Genomic DNA, 24,820 nt, shown 5'->3' with positions numbered 1-24,820 from the left:
CCTCCCCCAATCAACATTTGAAAGTTCTTAAATGATGCCGTCAAAAACAATAAAGTGAACTTAAAAAAACTTGCATACAGATTGCCAGCACTTCAAGTTTTCCCTGGTAATCACCCTATCCAGAAGATTCAAGCAGAGAGTGTGTGCTTCCTCAGGAGGAGAAAAAAACAGAAGGCTGGTGTGAGCCTCAATTCAATTATGGTCCACTCTGGTTCTATGCAACTAATAGCACCAGTACTGACAGACACCTGGCTTCAAACCTTCAAGTGAAATAACAGTGACCAGTGTACATAATAATGTAGAAAAGACACATCAAACATGATTATATTTTATGTATTACAATATATTTGGTAATTAGTACCAGATTATCACTCCATTACTATTAAACTATTTAGCATCCTTGACCAAAGATGAGAAGTGACATATAGGAATGCTCATGAAGACCCCTCAATAATTTTACTCAAAGAGTGCAAAGAAGGAGAATAACATTAAACAATTGACATGATTCACTCTATACTAACAAAGGCGATTTGACAATTGGAACTCTTGAGCTTACATTAGTCAGACTGTTCCACAAGTCCTCATTTTTTGCATTTCCATAACTATGGCAACGTAGGTAACGAATAATGCCAGTTTTAAAAACATCTTCTGTCAGATAGTCCATCAGCATGTTCAGAATGCAAGCTCCCTGCAATTCAAACCAGTGAAACATCATAACCTTAATTTTGTACATTACAACATCAGTTCATCATCAAAAACAGTGCAGGTTGATCATTTAATCTTACAAGCTACATTTACTGCAAATGAATTTATATGTAGCTCTGGCACGCGGAAAGCATCATCAAGTCCTACTATTTCCTGGTCCCTCATGTGAATTACCAAGTTTAATAATTCCAGCACACATTGAAGTTTGCAAATAAGCTCAAGAAGATTTATTTCAAAAATCATAAAATAAACTGTAACAAACTTAATAAAAACTTTTCATTACACAAATTGAGACGAGTACAGTTTTAATCAATACTGCCACCCAAAATGTAATTCTGACAGAAAGCAATAGTTTAATTTGAACTTGTGTACATTGATGGCAGGTATTTATGTGGTTATAATCATAACCTGTTGTGCCTGAAAAGATAAGAGAACAGAACGTACTGGTCATATTCACACTCTCAGATCATTTCCTTTATCTCAACCTGCTACTTCCCTGATAATTGCTAACTAATGCCACAAGGTCACTCCAACAGTATCTATTCTCACTTTTGTTAATAATCTCTTGTGCAGAACCTTATCAAATATCTTCCGAAAATATCTATGAACAACATCCGTAGGTCCTACCTTAACCACCATACAAACACATGGACATGTGAATAAAGGTAAAGTTGCCGTAGTCCTAACATACCATATAGCTGCTCTCTCATTAGAAAAAGACAACTGCTGGTCACGATGCCTCAGGCAAGGGGAAAGGTTGAGAAGACAAACTCAGCTGGTGTGGGAGTTGGCGTCAATCTGCATTTCAAACCAGTCATCCAACCAACTGAGCTAACTGACCCCCAAATGTAGCTAGTATTTGCTGGTAAACAAGATTGGAATAAGGAGCGGGAGTAGGCCATTTGACCTCTCAAACCTGTTCCGCCATTTAATAAGATCATGGCTGATGATTGTAGCTCAAATCCATATACTCATGTTTCTCTGATAATCATTCATCCAAATACTTACCAAGGATCTATCCAACTCTGCCTTAAAAAATATTCCAAGACTCAACTTTCATCCATCTTTTAGGAAGAGAGTTCCAAAGGCTCACAACCTTCTGTGGGCAAAACTTGTGCTTCATCTCTGATTGGAACGGCTGACCCTTTTTTCAGACAGTGACCCTAGTATGGGATTCTCCCGCAACAGGAAACAGCCTCTCCACGTTACACTGTCAAGATCACTCAGGATCTTGCACATTTCAATTAAGTAATCTCAAACTCTTCTAAACTCAATGGATACAAGACCAGTGTGTTCAAACTTTCCCCATAGTACAACCCAGAAATATTTATTCACCCAGAAAGTGGTGAGCCTGTGGAATTCTCTTTCACAGAAAACATTTGAGGCCAAAACAATGAGTGTTTTCCAAGGAGTCAGATATAGTTCTTGAATATAAAAGGTATGGGGTGACAGCAAGAACAGGGTACTGAGTTGGATGTGCAGCTATGATCCTATTGAAAGGTGGAAGAGGCTCAAAGAGAATGGTCTACTCATGTTCCTAGCTTTTTATGTTTCTCTCCCATCTATGACCAGTATTAGTCCGGTAAACCTCCTCTATATTGCCAGCAACACATGTACATTCTCCCTTAAATTTAGCAATCTAATTTGTAAATAATGCTCTAGATGTGGTCTCACCAACAATGTTCTCTCTAGGCTATGTGACTACATGCACGCGGACCCTCTCTAAAGGTTCTACACATGGCAAATGGCATTAACACACCAACTAGGCACTGACTTCCAGTTCATCAGAGACCCGCACTGCCAGAAAGGTGATTAATGGGAATGCTGTTCACTAATGCTCTGCATAACTGAAGCATAACCTCCCTACTTTTGTATTCAATTACTCGCACAAAAACATGTTAACACTCTATTAACTTTCCTAATTTCTTGCAAGTTTTGGAATTCATACACAAGTATATCATGTTGCTTTGCATCTCAGAGATCTCACCACTTAGATAATATTTCTTTTTTATTCTTCTTGCCAAAATAAACAATTTCGTATCCTCCCACATTATGCTCCATTTTGCCACACCTTTGCCCACTTACTGAACCGATCTATAGCTTTGTGTAGGCTCCTTATATCCTCTTCATAGTTGCCTACCTATATTAGTGTCATCAACAAAACTGACAATCATATACTTTGATCATTCACAGAATCATAGAATCCCTAGAGTGTGGAAGCAGGCCATTTGGCCCATCAAGTCCACACTGACCCTCTGAAGAGAATCCCACCCGTGTAACCCTGCATTTCCTATGGCTAACTCACCTAGCCTGCACATCTTTGGACTGTGGGAGGAAACCGGAGCACCCAGAGGGAACCAAGACAAACATGGGGAGAATGTGCAAACTCCACACAGACAGTCACCTGAGGGTGGAATTGAACCTGGGTCCCTGGCACCGTGAGGCAGCAGTGCTAACCACTGAGCCACTGTGCTTCCCCAGGTAAATAGCTTCATCCAAGCTATTTTTATAAAAACAGTTGAGGTGCCAGCACTAATTCCTGCGGCATTCTATCTGTTACATCACACCAACCAGAAAAATGATCCATTTATACCCCTCTCCTTCCTGCTGGCCAGCCAATCTTCTTTTAATGCCAATATGCAATGCCCTACATGTAATACCTTTTTCTATGCCTCCTTATCAAATGCCTTCTGGATATCAAAGGACAGTACATCAAATCAGTTTCCTCTCAGCCGTAGCACAATTTCTTCAAGGAACTCCATTTGTCTGACTAAACATGATTTCCCTTTCTCAAAATTACGTTCTCTGCCGGACTGCCTTCAACTTATCGAAGTGTTCTGCTTTAGCTTCTTTAATAAAACCTTTACCAGTTTTCCTATGACAAATGTTAAACTGACTAGCCCATAGTTTTCTGCTTCCTGTGTTTTTTATATTTGTTTGTGGTATGTTGATATTGTTGGATAATCCAGAATTTATAACCCATTCCTAACTGCCTAAAGCACAGTTAAGCATCAGCCGCAGTGCTGTGGGTCTGAAGTCACATGTAGGGTAAGGACTTCCTTCCTTGAAAGACATTAGTGAACCTGATGCATTTTTTTTTTAAAACAACAATTGACAATGGTTACACGATCACCATTATGCCAGCTTTTCCTTTCAAATTACAAATTATTATTTGAATTCAATTTTCACCGTCTATCATGGTGGGATTTGAAAATGTCACCAGAACATTAGCCTGTGCCTCTGGATTTCTAGCCCAGTGACAATATCACTAAACTATCTCCCTTTTTGAATAATTTGTTAATCTGATCTAATGGTATTTTCCCCAAATCTAGGGAGTTTTGGAAAATTAAAACCAATGGATTAACTATCTCACTAGCCATTTCTTTGAAGACCCTAGGATGAAATCCATCTGGACCCACTAATTGTCAGCCCACAGCTCCAAATATTTACTCAATACCACTTCACTCGTAATTGTAATTTTCCTGAATTTCTCCCTCCCTTCCAAAACTCTCTCCTTTCCTCCCCAACTCCATTTATCATCCAACTTATTCTATTATAAGTCACACTAAGTTGGCCAGTTTTGTATGCTCCCAGCACAGAAGTCCCCATTATTTTCTCTGTTAGCATGTATGGAATCTACTAAGTCCCTCCCCAGTGGCTACTCAAAACCACATAAATCCTTTAGCAATTAATTCATTTTCAAATAAATAAGATAGATTACTAATAAGTGGAACATCCTTTTACTAGATTATATAAAATCAAGTTATAAGCTACTAAATTACATTTTTCTGCTTCTCCCCTCAAAAAGAAACTACAGGTTAATTACATATCATACCTTCTCATAGGAGACATTATCAAACATTTCTTGGATCTGTGCAGGGTTTTCCACTGGAGTTGATACTGGGTGGGAGGAATTGAAGGAATCTGCTTCCATTGCACTGAAACATCTATCCAAGAAGAATTCTCTCTGCAAGAAACAAAGATTTAGACGCGAATTCTGGAATTTCACAGTCACATTTTACACATACACTTTTGCCATGACGTAACAAATTGTAATTAGTCTGTTATTTAAAAAAGCTAAACAAATGTCTCACAACCATTCTTTAACAGTCGGTGCCACAGAACTAGAACAGATAAATGTTTGGATACTATGCTACTTAGAATCCTCTATCTTAAGCACTGAGCAGAACCATTGACATTTCTTGACTGGTAGAAGTAAAGTCAGTGGACAAAGCTGTCTGTGGTTGGTCTTCAGTGTTTCCAAATGCCCATTTTCAGCATCAATGGCCGAGGTATGAAGAAGGACAAATATTCATTCTCATGCTATAAAAATAGCAAAGAATTGCCCCTGACAAAAATGTAGAAACTTTGTCCATTTTAACTGATAAAATGTTGCATTTTTTCATATATACATACATAGATATCGCCTCCATGTTTTAGATGCCCCAGACACTGGAAACAAACTGTCAGTTAAACCCCAATAGGTCTTTAGTGGCACGTTCACTGGGAAATAGCTACTTCATTAGATATTCATTACTTATTTCAAAATTGCTACAGGACACGAGGACAGCTTAATACTGAAATGTTAAATTTTGCAGGTTAACACCGTGGAATAGAATAAAATTTAACCTTTCACAAGCTTTATTTTAATAAAGATTGTTTATTAAAATTGTTTGAAGGAAAAAAAAAGTGTAAAAGCTGAAGAAAAACGCTCATCAATTCAACTGCTTGATGGTATTCAAGCACCTTGGACGCTAGGAACACTGAACATAATCAGAATATACATTCCACTGCGGAGGAAACCCGGAAGTGAGGCAATCCATCGCAACAGACCCCAGAGTTTAAAAACCAGGCGGGAAAACACACTGACGCTTCATCAGAGGCTGCGCTGAGAATGTTACCAAGCACGGTAACGAAATGTTTGTGGAACAACAAACCAGCTCGGCAAGCCAACCAACCTCAATACCCAGCTACAGATCTACTCCAAAACCTTAGACATTTGAGAATGTCAGGGTCAAAATACAAGTCATGTTTTTGAAAGAGACCTAGCTTTTATATAACAGTCTGAATCTTTTGGTTTTATTGGCTAAGAATGAGTTGTGTAGAGTTTTTTGAGGGATTCTTGCCGCAAAGTCTTGCGAGATTTCTCACTACATCTATGACAACCATCATGTTTAATTCTAACCTCAGCTCAAGACATACCAATCCTGAAACAATCTGCCTCTCATCAGGTATCAACTGGTATGCCTAGTGCCTGCACTGTCTTTAAAAGCCCACTGTGCACTTGGACAAGCGCCAGCCTGGACCTGCCCTGCATGGTATGTGAGTTTTGCCCTGGGTATAGCAGACAGCGGGGAAATGGTGCCCCACTTTGTGGGCAAAGACCTGGAAGTCCTGCTGTACAGGCTGTTGCAGATGGGGGGCACCGTCTTCTGGCAGGGCCGACAGTGGATGTCACAGCGCCAGACTGTGCCAGGCTGGTCCACCCGAGTCAGTGCAGTCTCAGCCATCTAGAGGAATGAACAGCAATGTAAGAAGAAGGTCAATGACCTTCTCCACTCTGCTGACAAGCACCACCAGTTGCTCTCTACCAATCTCCGTAATGGTTGCAACATCTTCCCTGACTCTGTCACCCACATCAGTCCCCGACACCATTATGCATGCTCTCTGTCCTGTCTACTCACTTGCTTGGGACAGCTCCCCAACAGCATCAGGAGTAACAGCTGCCATACCCACTTTAATCTCCCCTAATACATTACCTCTCTCTCATTCCAGGAGGGGGTAAAGAAGCCACAATACAGCAGAAAGAGTCAAGATGGGTGGTGTGCCGCCCTAATGAGGAGAGGACCCTGACTCTTACTGCCTAGAGTGCCGTTCCAAGTTTCTGAACTGGTACGAGGGGCTGGCCTTGCATTACGGTGCTTGGACTACCTGAGCGCAAGCTATCGGCTTTGATGTGATGGAGGACGGCTGAAAACCATAACAAACTTCCTCTTTTTTGTCTAAGTGGCAAGGCAAAGATGCCATGAACATCTAAATAGGCTCAGCGAGAGTGAGCTAGGACAAGTAAACTGGCTGGAGATGCCTCTGGGCCCAGTCCTTGAGCTGTTTATGTATCCTTGAGCACAGAAAGTATCCTTGCTGCAGCATTACAATGATAGCTGCCAGTGCAACCCAAGGTTCAGCACTGAAGTTCAGAGGTGTACTGTAATTGGATTGGAGATGTGCAATGAAGGATCTTGTGTCTGGCATATGTTAGATGCCAATGCCTGTGGACATGGCTTCCATAGCCCACATAGTATGCCCCAAGATGTTAGTGCCCAGCATCCAACATGAAGGCTGTTCACAGCCAGCAGTGAGCCAAAGCCAGTGAAGGTACGATAGACTTCCAAGTCAGGATGGTGAGGAGCTTACAGGGGAATTTAATGCCAGTGGTCATGGGATTGGAAGATGCTGTTGAAGGACCCTTGGTGAGTTTCTGCAGTGCACCTTATAGATGGTGCACAGTGCTGCTACTGAGCATTGGTGGTGGAAGGAGTGATTGTTTAGAGTCAGAGTTAGACAGCATGGCAACAGACCGTTCAGTCCAACTCGTCCATGCTGACCAGCTATCCTAAACCAATTTAACTCACAATTGCTAGTATTTGGCCCATATCCCTCTAAACCCTTCTTATTCATATACCCATCCAGATACTTTTTAAATGTTGTAATTGTACCAGCCTCCACTACCTCCTGTGGTAGCTTGTTCTGCACACACACCATTCCCTGCGTGAAAAAGTTGCCCCTTAGGTCCCTTTTATATCTTGCCCCTCTCACCTTAACCCTATGCCTCCTGGTTTTGGGCTGCCTTATCTCCTGGGATAAAGACCTTGACTATTCACCCTATCCATGCCCCACATGATTTTTACCCTCTATAAGGTCACCCCTCACTCTCCGACGCTCCAGGGAAAAAAGCCCCAGCCTACTCAGCCTCTTCCCTGAAGCTGAAACCCTCTAACCCTGGCAACATCCTCGTAACTCTTTTCTGAACTGTTTCAAGTTTAACAACATTTTTCCTGTAGCAGGGATACCAGAATTGTATGCAGTATTCTAAAATCTAGAGGGCTGCATTGTCCAGGATTGTCTCAGATTCTCAAGTCTTACTGGAGCGGCAGCCCTTCAGGCAACTGGGGCGTATTCCATCACACTTGCAACTTGTACCTCATAGGTAGAGGGCAGGCTGATTGGCCAGAAACTGTGTAGTCCAGCAGCATCAGGCATAATAAATGTTCACTGCTGGAAGCACAGAAGGCAAGTGCCATGGTTTCTGGAGCACAGGCAACTCCAAGGACTTTGGACCGGCCTGCCCGGCAGACTACAGTGAGGGGGATATGTTTGACTCTGTGGAGGAGGCAGGGAGGGCGGATGCTGGCAACTTAGAGATCAAGAGAAGGGATGAAAGAGGGAGTGCAATCTTCAGTAGGCATATGGGTGCCCTTCTTGTCCAAAAAATGACCCCTCCAAAGGATGTACACCAACTTCAATCCTGCTGGCAGATAATGCAGTGAAAAGTGCCCGCTACTGACCATTTTGTCAAATTTCTGCAACAATTTTACATTCAACTCGGGAATTGGACTGAGGTCCTTATATCATTGTTAACTGTCCAATTTAGGGCCTCACTAGGCCATACAAGTATGTTGCAAGATAAACATTCTTCCTGAGGTGGGTATAGAGGAACCAATTATTCCCTACCTCATATCTGAACAAGAAAGGATAGGCTGTACCCCCATAGACCCAGACCCAAAAAATCAGGCTAGTTTGTTGCATACTAAGGGTCTAACCAAAGTATCATGTAATCCAAAATTGCACAAACTAATTGAGGGAGAGAGGTCATAACAAGTTATCAAGGTGATGGTGTCAAAACAGGACAATAAGGAAGATTTTACAAATGCAGAAGTGATACATGTAGTGTGACATGAACCCAAGATCACGATTGAGGCCTTCTTCATGGGTACAAAACTTTGCTGTCAGTTTCTGCTCAGTAATTCTGTGTTGTTTTATGTCTTGAAGGCCAAGACACATGCAGCTCTTACACCGATTACGTTATTCCAGCCATTTGGTTTGTCTCCAGCACCACCTTATTTTTAATTTTTTGTAATTATCTCTCTGTCTCAATTACTTGGATCATAGGTCACCCCTTCACCTGCGAGTCAGCTGCTGACACTTTACTCACACCATCTGACACTTTTGATCACCTGGACGAACTTGTTAATCAGTCTGTTGACACTTCACACACCATTTGAACTATCTTTCAATCTCTCTGCTTATAAATTCTGTGTCTGTGTGCTTTGCTTCGTTTCACCTGATGAAGGAGCAGTGCTCCAAAAGCTTGTTATTTAAAATAAATCTGTGTGTCATGTGACTTCTGACCTTGTCCATCCCAGCACCTCCACATCATCACATGAATGGAATTTTTGAATCTGCTTCTCTCTGTTCAGTAGGGAGACAGCAACATCACCACCTTGACAGATAATATTTCTGTATCTGAATCAGTGCAGCATGGATATGACTTGTCTATTGTTTTATGATAATATTCTCAAGCTGCAGCAGCTGGAATTTATATTTTGGTTGGTCTTTTCCACAATATTAAATGTAAGACGCTTAATATGTGCAATTTCTTAATGGACAGAATTCACTACAATGTGACAATGATCTTTCTAAAAGATCTGGGCTCCTTAATTATCCTCAACGAAAGCTCATCTGTACTTACAACTTGAAGCTCTGGGTGTGTGATGTTAACCGAGATAATTTCCATGAACGTGGCAAATCCTTCATTCAGCCAAAGATCATTCCACCACTCCACGGTTACCAAATTTCCAAACCACTAAGAGAAATAAATTTCAGATGTCAGCAACCAGTTTATTCTTCTGCTGCCGATATAAATAATAATGAGTTTGTACACAGTATATAGTCTATAGCACAAACCAGCACAGCAAACTACTATTTCAAAATATTTTGTAAAGAAAAGCAGCATGGTTTCTTAACACACTGCCCATATCTAATGTGCCATAGCAATGAGGTCAATCATTGATTCACACTTCTAGAGTTTCAAATATGCCACACCTTGTCAAAGTTAGAACAGTTCTTTTGAGATTGAATGAGTCAAAAATTAGAAGCAAAAATTTCTCCTGAAGCATACATGAGCACCCTCAGTGGCTGATTAAGAGCTGCAATAGCACAGGTTGAGGGAATTGTTTTTTTTTTATCACAAATGTTAAGAAGGAAAAAGGGAAGGATAAATATGTTCCCGATTGCTGAACAAAATACTTACCATCCTGTTATTAAAATAACACCATTAGGAACTTCCAATTGTGCCTCTAAGACTTCCACAACCTCAATTCATTTCCTGAATCAAGCTGTGTTATATGACAGAACCCTGTCATAACGACACCAAGAAACTGCAGTCTAAGAGATACTGTTCCAAACAGAAACAGCAGTGAAGGTTCATAAAAGCCAACAGCAGGAACTGCAGGCTCTGTATTAACAGGTAATTGAGGAGCAGCAACATCCAAGGGAGGGAGGAGAAGCCTTCTACTAGGCACATTCATGCATATTGGACCATTACTGCAATTACCCTAGGCCCAGAATCCTGTATTAGATAGTCCTGCATAACAGTGTTAAGAAAGGTGATTATAAATGGGACAGAAGGCCTTGCTCCTCATGACTCCTTTTGTAGCACTCATTATGGGGAACAAAAAAGCAAAATGGAGCTGTTGGCCAGGAGGCTACAGCTATATCTCAAATAATTTTCCTGCCATTTCCATGTTCAACTGGAGTAGTGGAAAGACATTCAGCCTGATAAGTCTTTAACTTTCAATTAAATTTGCAAAGTTCTAAGCTACTGTTATTTGTTACCTGGTGAGCCAGTTCATGCGCTATGATCATGGTGATTCCAAGCTTGTCAGAGGCTGAAGAGGTCACAGCATTGTAAAGTAGTGCTGATTCCCTGTAGGTGGTCAGACCCCAGTTTTCCATTGCCCCAGACTGAAAGTCAGGGATAGCAGCCAAATCTGAAGACAAATCACCAACATTAAAGAAAAAGAACATCAGAAGTTGGCATTATTTGTGCCTGAATGTACAAGAAAGAGTAGAAAGCATATGTGAATGAACTGGAAACAATTTGATTAACTTTGAAAATATCTACATTGCATCCAGACTGCAATACCTCTTGACTGCAATTATCATAAGTATGTGTAATAAATATCTGACTATCATTCACTTAATGTCACTGGAGACGTATTTTTATTGCTTTTGATAATGTCCCAGATTTAATGGCGATGAAATTTTTAGCATTCGCCATCACTACTCCTCTGAAACTGACAGCAACTTCTGGAGCCTGCAAATGTGCAGATAAACAAGGAAATCCAGTAGCAGTCAGTGATTCTATTCTTCCCCATGAGACATATTGCAATCAAATAGAAAATCACTGCACTAAATGAGAACTTGCTCTTTAACACTATTACTTTAGCTATAAAACCCTTGAAATGTTACATCTTGTTGAATGAGCCATAACTGGAATTTTAACAATTGAGAATGACTTTGGACTTGAAAAACTAGTACAAATTTGCAGATTGTCAAATTTCTCAGTTAAGAAAGAGTATGACATAATTTTAACATTGTATATTTCTGAAAAAGGCACATTTTGTTGAAGTTTTTAATTCTGCTCTCATCAGAACATTTTGCAAGAATAGAAATCCAAGGCAAAAACCACCAGTTACACTGAATATGACAAGAGTGTTGATTGGTTAGCAAGTGGCCTCTGATTGGTGGGATGGTTACTATGGTAAAGCATTCATTAATGCTGATTGACAGTTAACAGCCAAGCTTTGTTTAAATTTTAAATTAGGCAGGTTGATTTTGATTAGTCAGGGCATTGCCCTATTAAAGTCAGAGCCAATGTCACGGGAATTGCTAGGTCTTTGTAGGCAACATCTTTTCAAAGTCAGCAGCAAAGCAACAGCAGTTGCTGTTTAGATCAACATCTGAGTGAATATTTATTCTGAGCAAACACTAAATCAAAACACAAAAATCATTAGTGTAGAAAGGAGAAAAGCAGTAAGTAATAAGCAGCCCAACATAATCCACCTACATTCTTCAATTCATAATATTTCTTCCCAGAGATACATTGTCAATTGCATCTTGAACTAAATTATACTGTTACCAATATTGCATGGAGTCATACATCATCATCCACCAAGTTGACACAAGATCTATGAAGAGCTACACAGAAAATAATAAAAGAAGCCTCTTTACAAAAAGTTACAATTTTTTAAACAAAAGTCAAATTTGAGGCATTGACTGTGCTTTTCTGTACACATAATTTTTGGAAGGTATGTTCAAGGTCAAGACCCATTTCTGCCAGGTTTCCAATTGTTATTGGTAGCAATCCAATTTAAATTTCTTCGCAATCACCTGACTGTAAAACATGATCACCTAAATATATTTAAACTGGGACCTTTGATATCAGCACTCCAAATTCTCTGAATTTATGCTTGCATTGCAACCTGCTACCTTAGAACATTTTAAGATAAATGTTATTGTTAAAATATTGTTAAAATGTTGCCATTGCTAGGAACAACTGAAACTTATACATAAAAAAATTGAGTCTGATGACTAAAAGACCATTAATTATTCATGTTAGGAAAAGAGACTTTTGCTGTATGTTTTCTTGCTTTCCTTATGGACAGAACTGCATTTACTAACAGCCAGAGACCCTTGGAGCCTGCCTAAAGAATATTTTTAGCTGCAATGACATAAGTGGTTTAGAGTGTCAAGGATTGATTGCCAATGGACTTTTCATTGCTTGGTCACTTTATGGAAGAGTCATAGTACTGAATGAAGGAAAGAAGATTGAGGAAGTTTTTAGGCCTGCCACCCTCACAAATATTCTCTGAAGGTACTACTATGAGCTCTGTGTGAGAAGTGTGCACATTATCGAACGGACCAGAAAGAGATGCACCACATGCCATATTGAGGCCTGAAATCAAAATTATCTATGTATTGAACTTTGTTTGGCTGTGAAGGCAACAATCATATTCCATTTTTACACCACTGACTGATGCAAGCAACCACAGTATGCAATATTTCTGATCCAGGTCCAGTTATTTGATAACTGATACACTTTCAGGAGAGCTGAGCATTCATTCGGTTTAGCACAAGAAGACACCAGCACAAGAGATAGTAAGAACTGCCGATATTGGAGTCAAAGATATCACAGTGTGGAGCTGTAGGAGTACAGCAGGCCAGGCAGCATCAGTTGATGTTTCGGGTCGGGATCCTTCTTCAGAAATGGCACATGAAGAAGGATCCCGGCCCGAAACGTCAACGCTCCTGCTCCTCTGATGCTGCCTGGCCTGCTGTGCTCCTCCAACTCCATACTTTGTTATCTTTATCTAAGACACCAGCACAAGCCCATTTTCACCAAAGTACATAATATAACTAACCTCTACAACCTCATCACCAATTGCATCTCCAGACAGAATATATAAGTATAAAGAAGGATTCTTTATATCACTGCTTGATTTGCTTGAAGTTAGAATGGTTCTCTTGACCTGAAGAATTCTGACCTCTCTCATCTCTGCAGCTTTCTTTTTCTATTCATTTGTGGGATGTGGGCATCACTGGCTGGCCAGCATTTCTTGCCCATCCCTAGTTGCCCTTGAGAAGGTGGTGGTGAGCTGCCTTCTTGAACCACTGCAGTGTACCTGCTGTGGGTTGACCCGCAATGCCATTAGGGAGGTAATTCCAGGATTTTGACCCGGCGACAGTGAAGGAATGGTGATATATTTCCAAGTCAGGGTGGTGAGTGGCTTGGAGGGGAACTTGGAGGTGGTGGTGTTTCCATATGTCTGCTGCCCTTGTCCTTCTTGATGGAAGTGGTTGTGGACTTGGAAGGTGCTGTCAGAGGATCTTTGGTGAATTTCTGCAGTGCACCTTAGACAGTACACACTGCTGAATATATTGATGGCTTGTGGGACATTTTTTTCTTGCACTTTTGCTCAACTCATTGTGACTTAGATTACTTTCACTACCTTGATAGATCAGAAGGCATTGTCTAATGTGATACTAATCTGCATATATACTGGTCGGTACAACCTTACATCCAAATCTCAATAAACGATGGAACTTGTAACAATCTAGTACTTTCGCAGTACAACACTGAGGTTATACTAAATGTTCAAATCATGGGCTGGAATACTTGGCCCTTTGACTCAGAGATTAGAGTGCTACGAACTGACTGAAAATTATCAACACAGAAGATTGTTCTCCCAGAGATATACTTTTTGCAGGATGGTTTAGAAATGTACACCAGTTAAGAGTTTTATGAACAGGGTAGTATGATAAAGATTTTGTAACAAGCTAATCTTTCTTCAAATGGACGCAAGGAACCTTAAAAGAAGTGGCTACCAAAAATCACCAAAGTTACATGTGGAATCAACTGTGATCAGCTAGATGAAGAAATCACATTATATTTATCTCAAGAAGAATCACAAAAGATATCTGAAACTCAGTGAGCCTCAGACTACACAATTAAATCTTCCAAAGCTGTGAAAAATCATGGCTTTTGTGATAATGGCAAGGAGTCAGGAGGATAATCTAGACGGTTTCTAGTCTCATTGGAGCTGCAGAGCAGTCATTTTTACTTTTTGAACTGCACAAAAGGCAGGCTGTAAAAGCAGTTTTTACAAACACCTCAGGAGGAGTCAGGATGATGGTTCCAACCACAGCTCTTATTTGAGCAAATTGTGAGTAGCATGCAAGAGTTGAGTCTTCTTTTTATCAGTAGAAGTCACAGAAATCACTCCTGTTCTGCCGAAAAGGAATTCAGACAGAGAGTCTTCAAGTGTCATGCTAGCAGAATCAGTACGGAAAAGCAAACTTTGCTCACTGGCCAAATGTGCTCTACCTAGTGATTCAAACTCTACCAGAGAACTGACTATTCAACTGCAGAAGCTATCATAGTAACTGAATGCAACTCTTCAACTTCAAACAATTAATCCAGACAACTAACATTTCAACCCAGAACTACAGACGTACTGTGGTATCATCAAGGACCGAATTGAATTTCATCTTTAAAAGGATCTTAAGTAACTCATGGCAGTGCTTTGTAATAAACTAACCATTATCTTGTTCAAGATTAAAGCTTTTCTGTTGGCTATTTTTAAAATGGAATCATGCATAAATTAAAAGGGAGCTATATGTACAATCAGGTTCTTAGTTCACAAACCACTTTGTGAAACGCTTTTTAATTTGGTGTTGTGTTTGGATGCCCCATAATTTTAAAGCTATTGGATGCGACTGTCACAGTGTATTTGGTTAGAAGTAATTTGAGTCTTGCTCCCCCCATAAAACAGAAGATTACCAGCCAGAAACAATGAATGTAGATTTATTTATGTATGCATTGTATCAGCTGGACAACATTCAGGCCTGAGCCGATATCTGTCAAGTGACACTCACACCAAAAACAAATGCTGGGCATCTCCAACAAGAGAGAATCTAACCATTTACTCAGAACAGTTAATTGCATAATAATTACTAGACCCCAATTTTATCAATATTCCGGGGTTACCATTGACCAGAAACTCAATTGGACTAGCTATATAAATGTGTTCACAAGGTCTGAGGCTAGGAATTCTGAGATGAGTAACTCATCTCCTGGCTTCCCAAACTATGTCCATATCTATAAGACAAGTCAGGATTGATTGAACACTCCCCACTTGGCTGGACGTGTGTGACTCCAACAACACTCAAGAAGCCCGGTGATATCCAGGAAAAAGTAGCTTGCTTGATCAGCACCGCATCCACCAACCTAAATTTTATTCCATCATCCAACATTGAACAGTAACAACAATACATTGTAGGAACTTGCCAAGGTTCCTTTGGCAGCATTTTCCAATTTGCAACCTTCTACCACCAAGAAGGCCAAGGTTAATGGACAGGTGGAAGCACCACGACCTACAGGTTTCCCCCTTAGCCACACACCATCCTAACTTGAAACTATATTACCATGCCTTTATTGTCACTGTGGAAACATCAATGGCATGGCTAGTTCCTGTCTGTCCCGGTGTGTTCCCTCTTTTATTGCAGTTGTTACTGTTATGCTTCATTTAATAGCTAGCTATAGCATTCAAAACTTTGTTGATAGTAGATAGTTTAAAATACATATGGAGTTGTAGACATGGTCTAATGAGTTCTGATTAATGTGTATTGGTAAAAATGTTTCAATTTTAGGAATCATGCTTTAGGATGAGTCCTATAATGAGCAAGCTTGTGGAAACATCTACGTCAGACGAACCGCAAAAAATCAGGAAGTTGGTTTGACACCACCTTCTAAAAGGGTAATTAGGAACAGGTAGAAGCAATAACGCTCAAATCTCATGAAAGAATTAAAAGAACCGTTATTGTGTTTCCAATCTTCGCATCTATCCTGAAGATATTTGAGAACATGGTCAGCTGCCAGTTCTCCTCCAAGCCATCCATAAACATGGCTTAGAGCTATATCACTGTTCCTCCACTGTCACCAGATAACAATCCTGGAACTTTGTTCCAAACAGCTACGTGGATTACAGCAATATAAAGAAGGTGACTTATCACCACTTTCTCAAAAGTAATTACAGATGGACAATAAATGCTGACTTGCAAGCCACTCCCAAATCCCCAAAAATTAAAAAGTGTGGATACTTTGATTGAAAATTATATGCATTTAGTTTTATAGTGCAAATTATAAGCTTGCTCTTTACAGGACTTGTCATGACTAGAATTTTAAAGCTTTATTCCTAAATTCAATTTTTATCTTTATCATTGCCACCTTTAGGATTAGTAGAGCACTTTAACTGCCCATTACCATCAGTAGTCAATTAATGCTCAGAACTCATTAGGTCATATCTACCACTGCATATGAAATTCAAAACTGTCTACTCTCAACTAAGTTTCAAATGTTAAAACCAACTGTTAAATGAAGCATAACAGCACCAACTGCAATGAAAGAGGGAATATGCAGTGACAAACAGAAACTAATCATGCTAGTGATTACCTTTTCCACCCAGATGAAGCATTTGGGGAAAAAAAAAAGTAAAAAATTACATTTAATTTTCATTATGAGATAGCAAGAACTGCAGATGCCGGAGTCAGAGTCAAGACAGCGTGGAGCTGTCATCAGAGCAGAAAAGCTGACATTGCCTGTCGGGACCTCTCTTCAGAACTGAAGAAGAGTCCCAACCCAAAATGTTGACTTTCCTACTCCTCTGATGCTGCCTGACCTGTTTAATTTTCATTGTTATTTTTAGTGCACTAGTTAGTTTTTAATTAAACTCCTGCTTGGAACTTTTAAAAAATGATAATTAGCCCATTAATATAAGAATTTAACTGTGCTATAGATTAAAAAATAATTTACGTGCCACATAAACCAATATTTTGAAGCAGCACAAAGGAAATCTACAAAGCAAAATTGACATAAAAACAAAATTACATCCATTAAGTAGTCAATATATTGTTTTCTCTTACCTTGTTTAGGCAGTGGGTATGAAATATTAAAATAGTCTTCATAAAATTCCAGGAGTCTGACTGCTGCATCAAGAGCAAATGAGGTCTGATTGATCTTCTCTGGGACAGAGTACACAGAAATCTATCAGAGAGAAAAACAACTACTTAGTCTTTCCTAACATACGTCTGGAAATTAGAGTCTGCATCAATTTGTAAGATATAACCAATAATTTGTCTTAATGTACTTATAAAACTGTTTTAAAAAAAAACAAAGTGCTTTTGCAAATGGAGAGGAATTCAAATCATTGTCATTGATTGTAGTAAAACAGAGAAGTAGTCAAAATATTCTTTCACTGTTCATCAGTAAATAAGAACAGGAGCAGAAGTAGTCAATTCAGGCCCTAAAGCCTGCTCCGCCATTTTAATACAATCATGGATGATGTCATCTCGGCATCAACTCCATTTTCCTTGCCATTCTCCATAAACCTTCAACCCATTACTAATTTAAAAAATCAGTCTATCTCCTCCTTTAACTGAATGTCCTGACATCCACTGCACTCTGGGGTAGTGAATTCTACTGATTCACAACCCTTTAAAGAGAACTAATTACTCCTTGACTGTTTACAAACTGCTATTCCTCATCTTAAAACTATGATCTCTCATTTTAGATTGCCCCATGTGGAAACATCCTCTCTGCATCTACTTTGTCACTCCCCTTTAGCATCTTCTATACTTCAATTAGATCTCCTCTCATTCTTTTAAACTCCAGAGAATAATCAGCCCAAATTGCTCAATCTCTCTCCATAAGATAAACACTCATCTCTGGGATCAATCTAGCAAACCTTCTCTGACCTGTCTCCAATACAGCTCCAACCTCAAATAAAGGGATGAAAATTATACGTAGTACACCAGGTGCAGTCTCACAAATGCCTTGTCCAACAATTCCTTACTTTTATAATCTATTCCTCCAGCAATAAATGCCAAAATTCCACTGTATAATTATTAAGAAACTAGTTTATAGTGCTTTGTCTCAAAAGTATAGAAGAATTGAACTTCAGTAAAGAGCTTCAAGGCTTATGGTGTGTGAACAATGTAGTTCAATGCCCAAACAGGAACACAAATTAAAATAAGATAATCAGTCAAGCAAACTCTTTTGTAACTTGGAAAGGTTATGAGAAAGACTAACAAAAATAAAAGAGTTGTTCCATTTTGGTAGGATTAGAAAACAAACTGGCAAATTGAACAGGTCCCATCTGAATCACTGCATCCAGTTTCAGATTGACATTTAACACTCTCAGTTAATCACGCTGGCATGGATATTTCATACTCCAAACTGGATAAGGATATACATATTACACACAGACAAACTGTCTCCAAATCAAACATTAATGTGCTTGCAAAAATTTTGAAAAGTGTTTTATTAAAAAAAAAAGACACATCAACCCTGCAGTATGGGAGAAATAAACAAAATAGTATGGAGATTCTAAAACATCTGAACTGGACTTGGAATGTGAATTTCTAGCTGCTTTGCAAAATATTTCCATGATGTTAATGAAATAATGTAATACCAATACATATTTACAGCCTGGTTTGTTCGTAAACCATGACATTATTTCAAAGCAACTGAAATAATCATACAATGACTGTTTGTGAAAGCAACCAAAAGATAGAACAAATGTCAAATATGGCACATGCTGTGCCTATGAACAAATGATCCAACAAGTACCAGACATAATTACTTAAGATTGTTGTACTACTTTTAAGTAGTGTTAACTTACCTTAACTCCATGCTTGGTTTCCTTACTGACCCATTTAAAGTCTGCCACGATAAAAGCCACAAGGTACGTGCTCATTTTAACACTCACATCAAACTGATCTTCGATAAGTCCATTGGCTAGTTTAACAGAGTTTATCTAAAAAATAAATAATCGTTAATTTCCTTTAGCAATACTGATGGACAAAGAAAATGATAAATGGCATCTATCGCTTCCCGTAACTTTCCGTCTATTTTTTATTCTCGGACTGGCACTTAGCTCTTAAGACTCTAACATTAGCTTTTGGCAGAAGATTGGTGTGAATAATGCAGTTTCTGTATTCATCATCAGTGATCTTGGAGTGATCTCAATTCTCTCCACTCTAAATTATTGTCTTTCACTTCTATCTTCAAGCCTCCCCTTCCATATCGTCCCAGATCCTACTTTTTGACATCTATGATCTTCTCCTTCTGGCACCACCCTAGCATCAAATGACTATTTCAACATTACATTCTTCATATCTTTAATTAACTTGCTGCTTTTTGATAACATGGATTAAATCTTCTCAATTACATCTTTTCTTGCTTCCTTGTCAACCACACTTCTTTTAAAAATATTTTTGTAGATTCCTGTTTCCTGCCTCCATCCCTCCCTCCTTGAATAGAGTTTACATTTGATATTTTCTTGTCTGATAGAACCTTTACAGAATCTAACAAATTTTCAAAAAGTAACACTAACACATCTACTACCTTGTTAGTCACCGTTAGAGATCCTAGGATAAAGTATCTGCACCTGGAGACATGTTAACACACAGTTCCATCAACTGGCTTAGTACTATTTTATTTGTAATTGTAATTACCAAATTCTCTCTTCCTTCAACCTCCAGATTTACAAAGATTATTGGAGTTTTTTTGTTTTGTATAGTGAAGACAAAATATTCATTTATTACATCCACCATTAAGTCCCAATTCTCACTCTCTAATAGACCAATATTCACATTCTATTTCTTTTCAGAAGCCAATAGAAACTCTTGCTATCTTTTTTCCATTTCTAGCTCATTTCCTTTCATCCTCCAATTTATTTGTCCTGATTAGCCATTTAGTCATTGTCATTCTTTGTATTCTGACCAGTCATCTGACCTGTCACTCACCTTTGCGCAACTATATGCTTTTTCCCCTAAAGTTTGGTGTTGTACATAACAACTTTACTTAAAAATGGATGGTGAGTTGTCCCCTTGGACTTTATTTCCCTCTTTCTGGTAGAAATGTACTTATTCTGAGTATTCAGAACTATCCCTTGAGATGTCTACCACTGCTCCTCTACTGATCTACCTTTTAGTCCATATCCCGGTTAACTTCAGCTAGCTCAGCCTTTATTCCCACATAGTTGCCATTATTTCAGTTTAAAGCACTAGTCTTCAAACTATTTTCTGCTTTTCAAAGTGGATGCAAAATTCAATCATATTATGCTTATTGCTACTTCAGCGAATGTTTGCTGTGAAATCACTAATTAATCCTGTTAAATCACAAAATACCATCTAGTATAGCCCACACTCTGGTGTATTCCAGAAATTGCTGCTCCAAGAAACGACCTCAAAAACATTCTACGAGCTCCTCAATGAGGCTGCTATTACTGTTGGAGCGTACCCCTGACCAGGGACAAAGACTCGAGAGGCAGGCAGGATTCAGGTAAGTGGCAGATTTTTATTCAGGCAACAATCGGTTAATGCAGGGAGAGGGCTAAAGATCTTCCCCAAATCTAGCCTCAACGTGAAAGTCCAGTTGTTTGCTTAATCTACGGCTCAGATCGGAAGAGAGATCAATGACACACACTGACTTTTACAGTGAAATACTGAATTTTCATACTTTTTGTGTTACAATAACCACATACAGCGTGGTCACTGCGTCCTTCCCCCTTATTCCATACACCCAATCCTGTGAAACATCTAATCAATGATGGGCATTCCTTTGGACAGCCCCAGGTTCCTATAATCTCATGGTGTTTAACAGATATTGTAATCACCAGGCCTTGGGATCTTTCTATGCATCCTATTAATTTGCATTCCAAAGTTACTGGTTATACTCCTTCGGGTCTGTTCAAGACTTGCTTATCTCTAATGACTGCTTGAATTCTGTTATTCATTGTATTTCACGTGCTATCTCGATCAAATTCTGTTATTACTCTTATATTTTCTACTGTCCCAACTTTTTTTATACAAAAAAAAGGACAGTTGGTTTTAACTAACAACTATAAGGTTTGTAGTATTAATTTCCCATTTTAAAGTTAGTTAGTTAAAGTTAAGTTAGTTAGTTAAAGTGGCAGGCATTTTTTAAAAGAAACAAAGAAAGCATTTCCCCAACACTAGTTAATTTTCACATCTAAGTTTAAATGTTTTTCCCCAATGCTTCCTTTATACTTTGGTTATACGTGTATCTATATTTATGTTGAAATCCATCTCTGTGATTATCTGAAGAATCTCAGACCATAGCCTATTTCATAATATTTGAATAACTTCAAAGAAACAATCGATTACTACAAAATAACTTTAGCTGTTGTTTTCACGGCTGCTTAATGAGTTAGGCGACAGGTTCACGGACTGTGATTTACACCCCTTGTTCAACTGGTGCTGTTCACCTAATGGGACAACATCCTTTCATTAGTGAGGCTGGAATCAATCACTTGTTGTATTTTAATGAATTGGTGTCTATCCTGAGAAATCTTCTTATCAAAATGTCTCGGATGGCTGCTCATAGGGTCACCCGTTCACCTTGGAGAAGCCCTGTTCAAAAGGTACCATGATGTTTCACTTAAATGCTGGAGTAGGCTGTTTTAATTCTATTTGTCCCTTGTTGGCCATTTATTGTCTTTCAAACAAGGGCTGCCCTTACAATTACCAATCTGACTTTTGCAGTTTATTTAGATCTAAAGCACCCATTATTAACGCTATCTATTCATCATAAACACCAGATATATCTTGTTTACTTCTTCATTCATCGCAGTTACTCTTTGGAGGCTTGTAAATTGCTGCCACTAATGACTTCTTTCCAAACTGTTCAGCATTTTCAACTAAAGCGATTCTACATCCTGATCTCCAGATCAAAGGTCACCTCTAAATATCTCACCAGCACAACCTTCAATTAGGAGTATTGCCCTGCCATCTATACCTTGCTTCCTATTCTTCTTAAATATCAATATTCAGAACCCAATCCTGGTCTTCCTGTGGTAACATCTCCACAATGGTGATCAGATCAAATTTATCTATTTCCTGTTACAGTAATCAACTCCTATTCAGGCAAATGATCTCTGGTGTTCAATAGATAACTGCCCCAATCAAGAAGCTGCCTATTTAACTAGGCTATTTTAACTTACTTCAAATCTATTTAGGTCTAGGTCAGACTCTCACTCTTACTTTCAACTTGAAAAAGATTCACCAGTTGAATTTGCACCTTGAACCAAAAAAAATTGATAGACTGAGAGAATATATCTCACACACCTGATGTCTCCCTAACATTGACTGTGCATCCTTACAGGTAGCCTGTAACTCCAGTTAGCTTGGAATCAGTGTGGAGCTCATTATTCCCTCAAAATAGTTAGCCCACGCATAGTCTAAATATTGTGTTCAGATGTACAAGTGTATGGAAAATTATTTGGTGATACACATCGACCATCTGGAGTTCATGTGATGCTACTCTTTTCAATGAACGTGCACTACAAAATGAATCATTACATTATTGCTTTCAACAATAGATTGTGCAGGGTACTTCTAGAATGCCATTTCTTTCCTGAAATTGTGCCTCTCCAGTTCCTGTATGACCAAGGCTAAGACACAGCATCCGTGATTTGGATATTAGAACGGTCCAACGCAAATTGGATGTTTTGTGGCCCTTTCTCCTATAATTATTTAGGATACTTGCAGTGTTTCTGTCACTGTTCGGATGCAAGACTGGTTACAAGAGACAGTACAATTCTTCAACAGATCTCTTGGTTCTCATTGTGGCTGGGGCACTCTCACAGCTTGTGTTTGTAATGAATTCTGGTAGTTCCTCTCCAATTACCATACACTTCATTCTATTGATTCTCAAAATGTCTGATGTCTCCTTTGCCATCATGTGCTAAACCTTTGATGACTCCTTCATTTAGTTGACTTTAAAAAATGCTTAATTAATAATTCTTCTCATGTGATCTGTGCAAATTTAAGTGGATTAATCTTTAAAAGAATCAACTGTTCTAAGTCATTTATAACCAGAAAGTAAATATTTATAACCAGAAAGTTTTGGTGTCAATATGGAAGTTCAATTGTACATACAATGGGCATGTTGGATACAGCAATATGTCTGGACTCTCTTTGTATTTTGATTGAAAACTTGGCTTTGAAAGCAGGTTCATCAAAGCATGGAAAGGCCATGCGGGCTGCAGTGGGCTCAAACTGGGTAGATGCCAACACACTACGAACAGAAGTACAGAAAAACAGTTAACTTTAGTTAGGACATGTTTGCATAATAAAGATAAAATTGTGCACAGTTTGTTCAAAACAGACTGAATTGCTTGTAGCATGTCAATAGATAAGCCTCAGTATCTGTGATACTGTGTACTGTATCACAGAACAGTGATAAGCCATGTTCAGACTGCTATCAACAATTAATTTTACATTATAGCAGAAGTTGAGAAGTTATTATTGGAGAGATTAACAACAACTATTTAACACATCTAGGTAATATTCTTTTAACATCCATTTTGATAAGGGTATTACAAAATTTACAAAGAACTAGTTAACATCCATGTTAAAACCCTGTGAGATATATCCTGTCAAACAGTGTTCCAAGATTGCTTGCAGCTTGATGAAATAAATGTTATTGAACTCATTCCTTCCAGGTGAAGACTTTTAAACTGTCTTCAGGCAAATATTGGTTTTGAATTTAAAAGTAGAGTTAGACTTCCATAAGATCAAAATTGATCAAGACAACTGATGATTAAAAAATCCACTAGGGAAATTAATGAGGACAAAAAGAATTGTTGCAAGTAAAGACATAAGCCACATAATTCTAATTGCGTAGTCCTTGCTGGGGAATGAAGTACGGAGTTTAAAAAGACAGGAGATTGACAGCAAATTAAAATGTTCAGTGAGCCGGTGCAGGCACAGCAGGCCAAATTGTTTTCTTCTGCATAGTTGGGCAGTATGTTGGCTCAGTGGTTAGCACTGCTGTCTCACAGCACCAGGGACCAAGATTTGATTCCAGCCTCGGGCGACTGTCTGTGTGGAGTTTGCACATTGTCCCCGTGTCTGTGTGGGTTTCCAACGGGTGCCCTGGTTTCCTCCCACAGACCAAAGAATTGCAAGTTAGGTGGATTGGCCATGCTAAATTGCCGATAGTGTCCAGGAATGTGCAGGCTAGGTGGGTTAGCCATGGGGAATGCAAAGTTAGGGTTGATGGTGTTCTGTGTGGAATACTCTTCAGAGGGTCGGTATGGACTCAATGGACTGAATGGCCTGCTTCCACACTATAGGGGTTTTATGTAGCAATTCCATGATTCAGAGAGGCTTCTATGTTACAGAATTCAAACCTCAAAATGATAAAGGTGTCAGAGATTTTTTTTTAAGCAGTTGTGGTGAAAAAGGTAGGGGTGATATTAGATTGAATAAAATCATTTGTATTTTGTGTTAAAACAAGCACTGGCTATTATCAGTGGAACAGATGCAGGAAGGAACTTTGGGGTCAATAACAACCCCTCCAGATTTAACAAGATGAGCTGGGTAAGGAAGCTGAATGGGTCAAGACCAAAGGAATGCAAGTACAAACAGGAACTGTGGAAGGTAAATTTGGCGTTGGCATTATTAAACT

The 24,820-nt window shown here is 39.0% G+C and overlaps 1 protein-coding gene across 2 annotated transcripts in view; it reads right to left on the bottom strand.

Annotated features, from left to right (window-relative positions):
* Nucleotides 1-24,820, bottom strand: part of LOC109933509 (endoplasmic reticulum aminopeptidase 1) — a 263,565-nt gene that overhangs the window by 226,872 nt on the left and 11,873 nt on the right. For both annotated transcript variants that reach the window (XM_020532500.2, XM_020532501.2), the window contains exons 3-9: nucleotides 23,287-23,425; nucleotides 19,005-19,139; nucleotides 17,248-17,368; nucleotides 10,600-10,754; nucleotides 9,455-9,568; nucleotides 4,541-4,672; nucleotides 557-688 (exon numbers count right to left, since the gene is read on the bottom strand). In XM_020532500.2, the coding sequence (XP_020388089.2) occupies nucleotides 557-688; nucleotides 4,541-4,672; nucleotides 9,455-9,568; nucleotides 10,600-10,754; nucleotides 17,248-17,368; nucleotides 19,005-19,139; nucleotides 23,287-23,425 (928 nt within the window). The remainder of the gene's footprint in view (nucleotides 1-556; nucleotides 689-4,540; nucleotides 4,673-9,454; nucleotides 9,569-10,599; nucleotides 10,755-17,247; nucleotides 17,369-19,004; nucleotides 19,140-23,286; nucleotides 23,426-24,820) is intronic.

Source organism: Rhincodon typus, chromosome 3 (genome assembly GCF_021869965.1).
Source record: "Rhincodon typus isolate 14 chromosome 3, sRhiTyp1.1, whole genome shotgun sequence".
NCBI lineage: Eukaryota > Metazoa > Chordata > Chondrichthyes > Orectolobiformes > Rhincodontidae > Rhincodon > Rhincodon typus.
The sequence above is the reverse complement of the archived record's forward strand: the minus strand, read 5'-3'. Positions and strand labels throughout refer to the sequence as shown.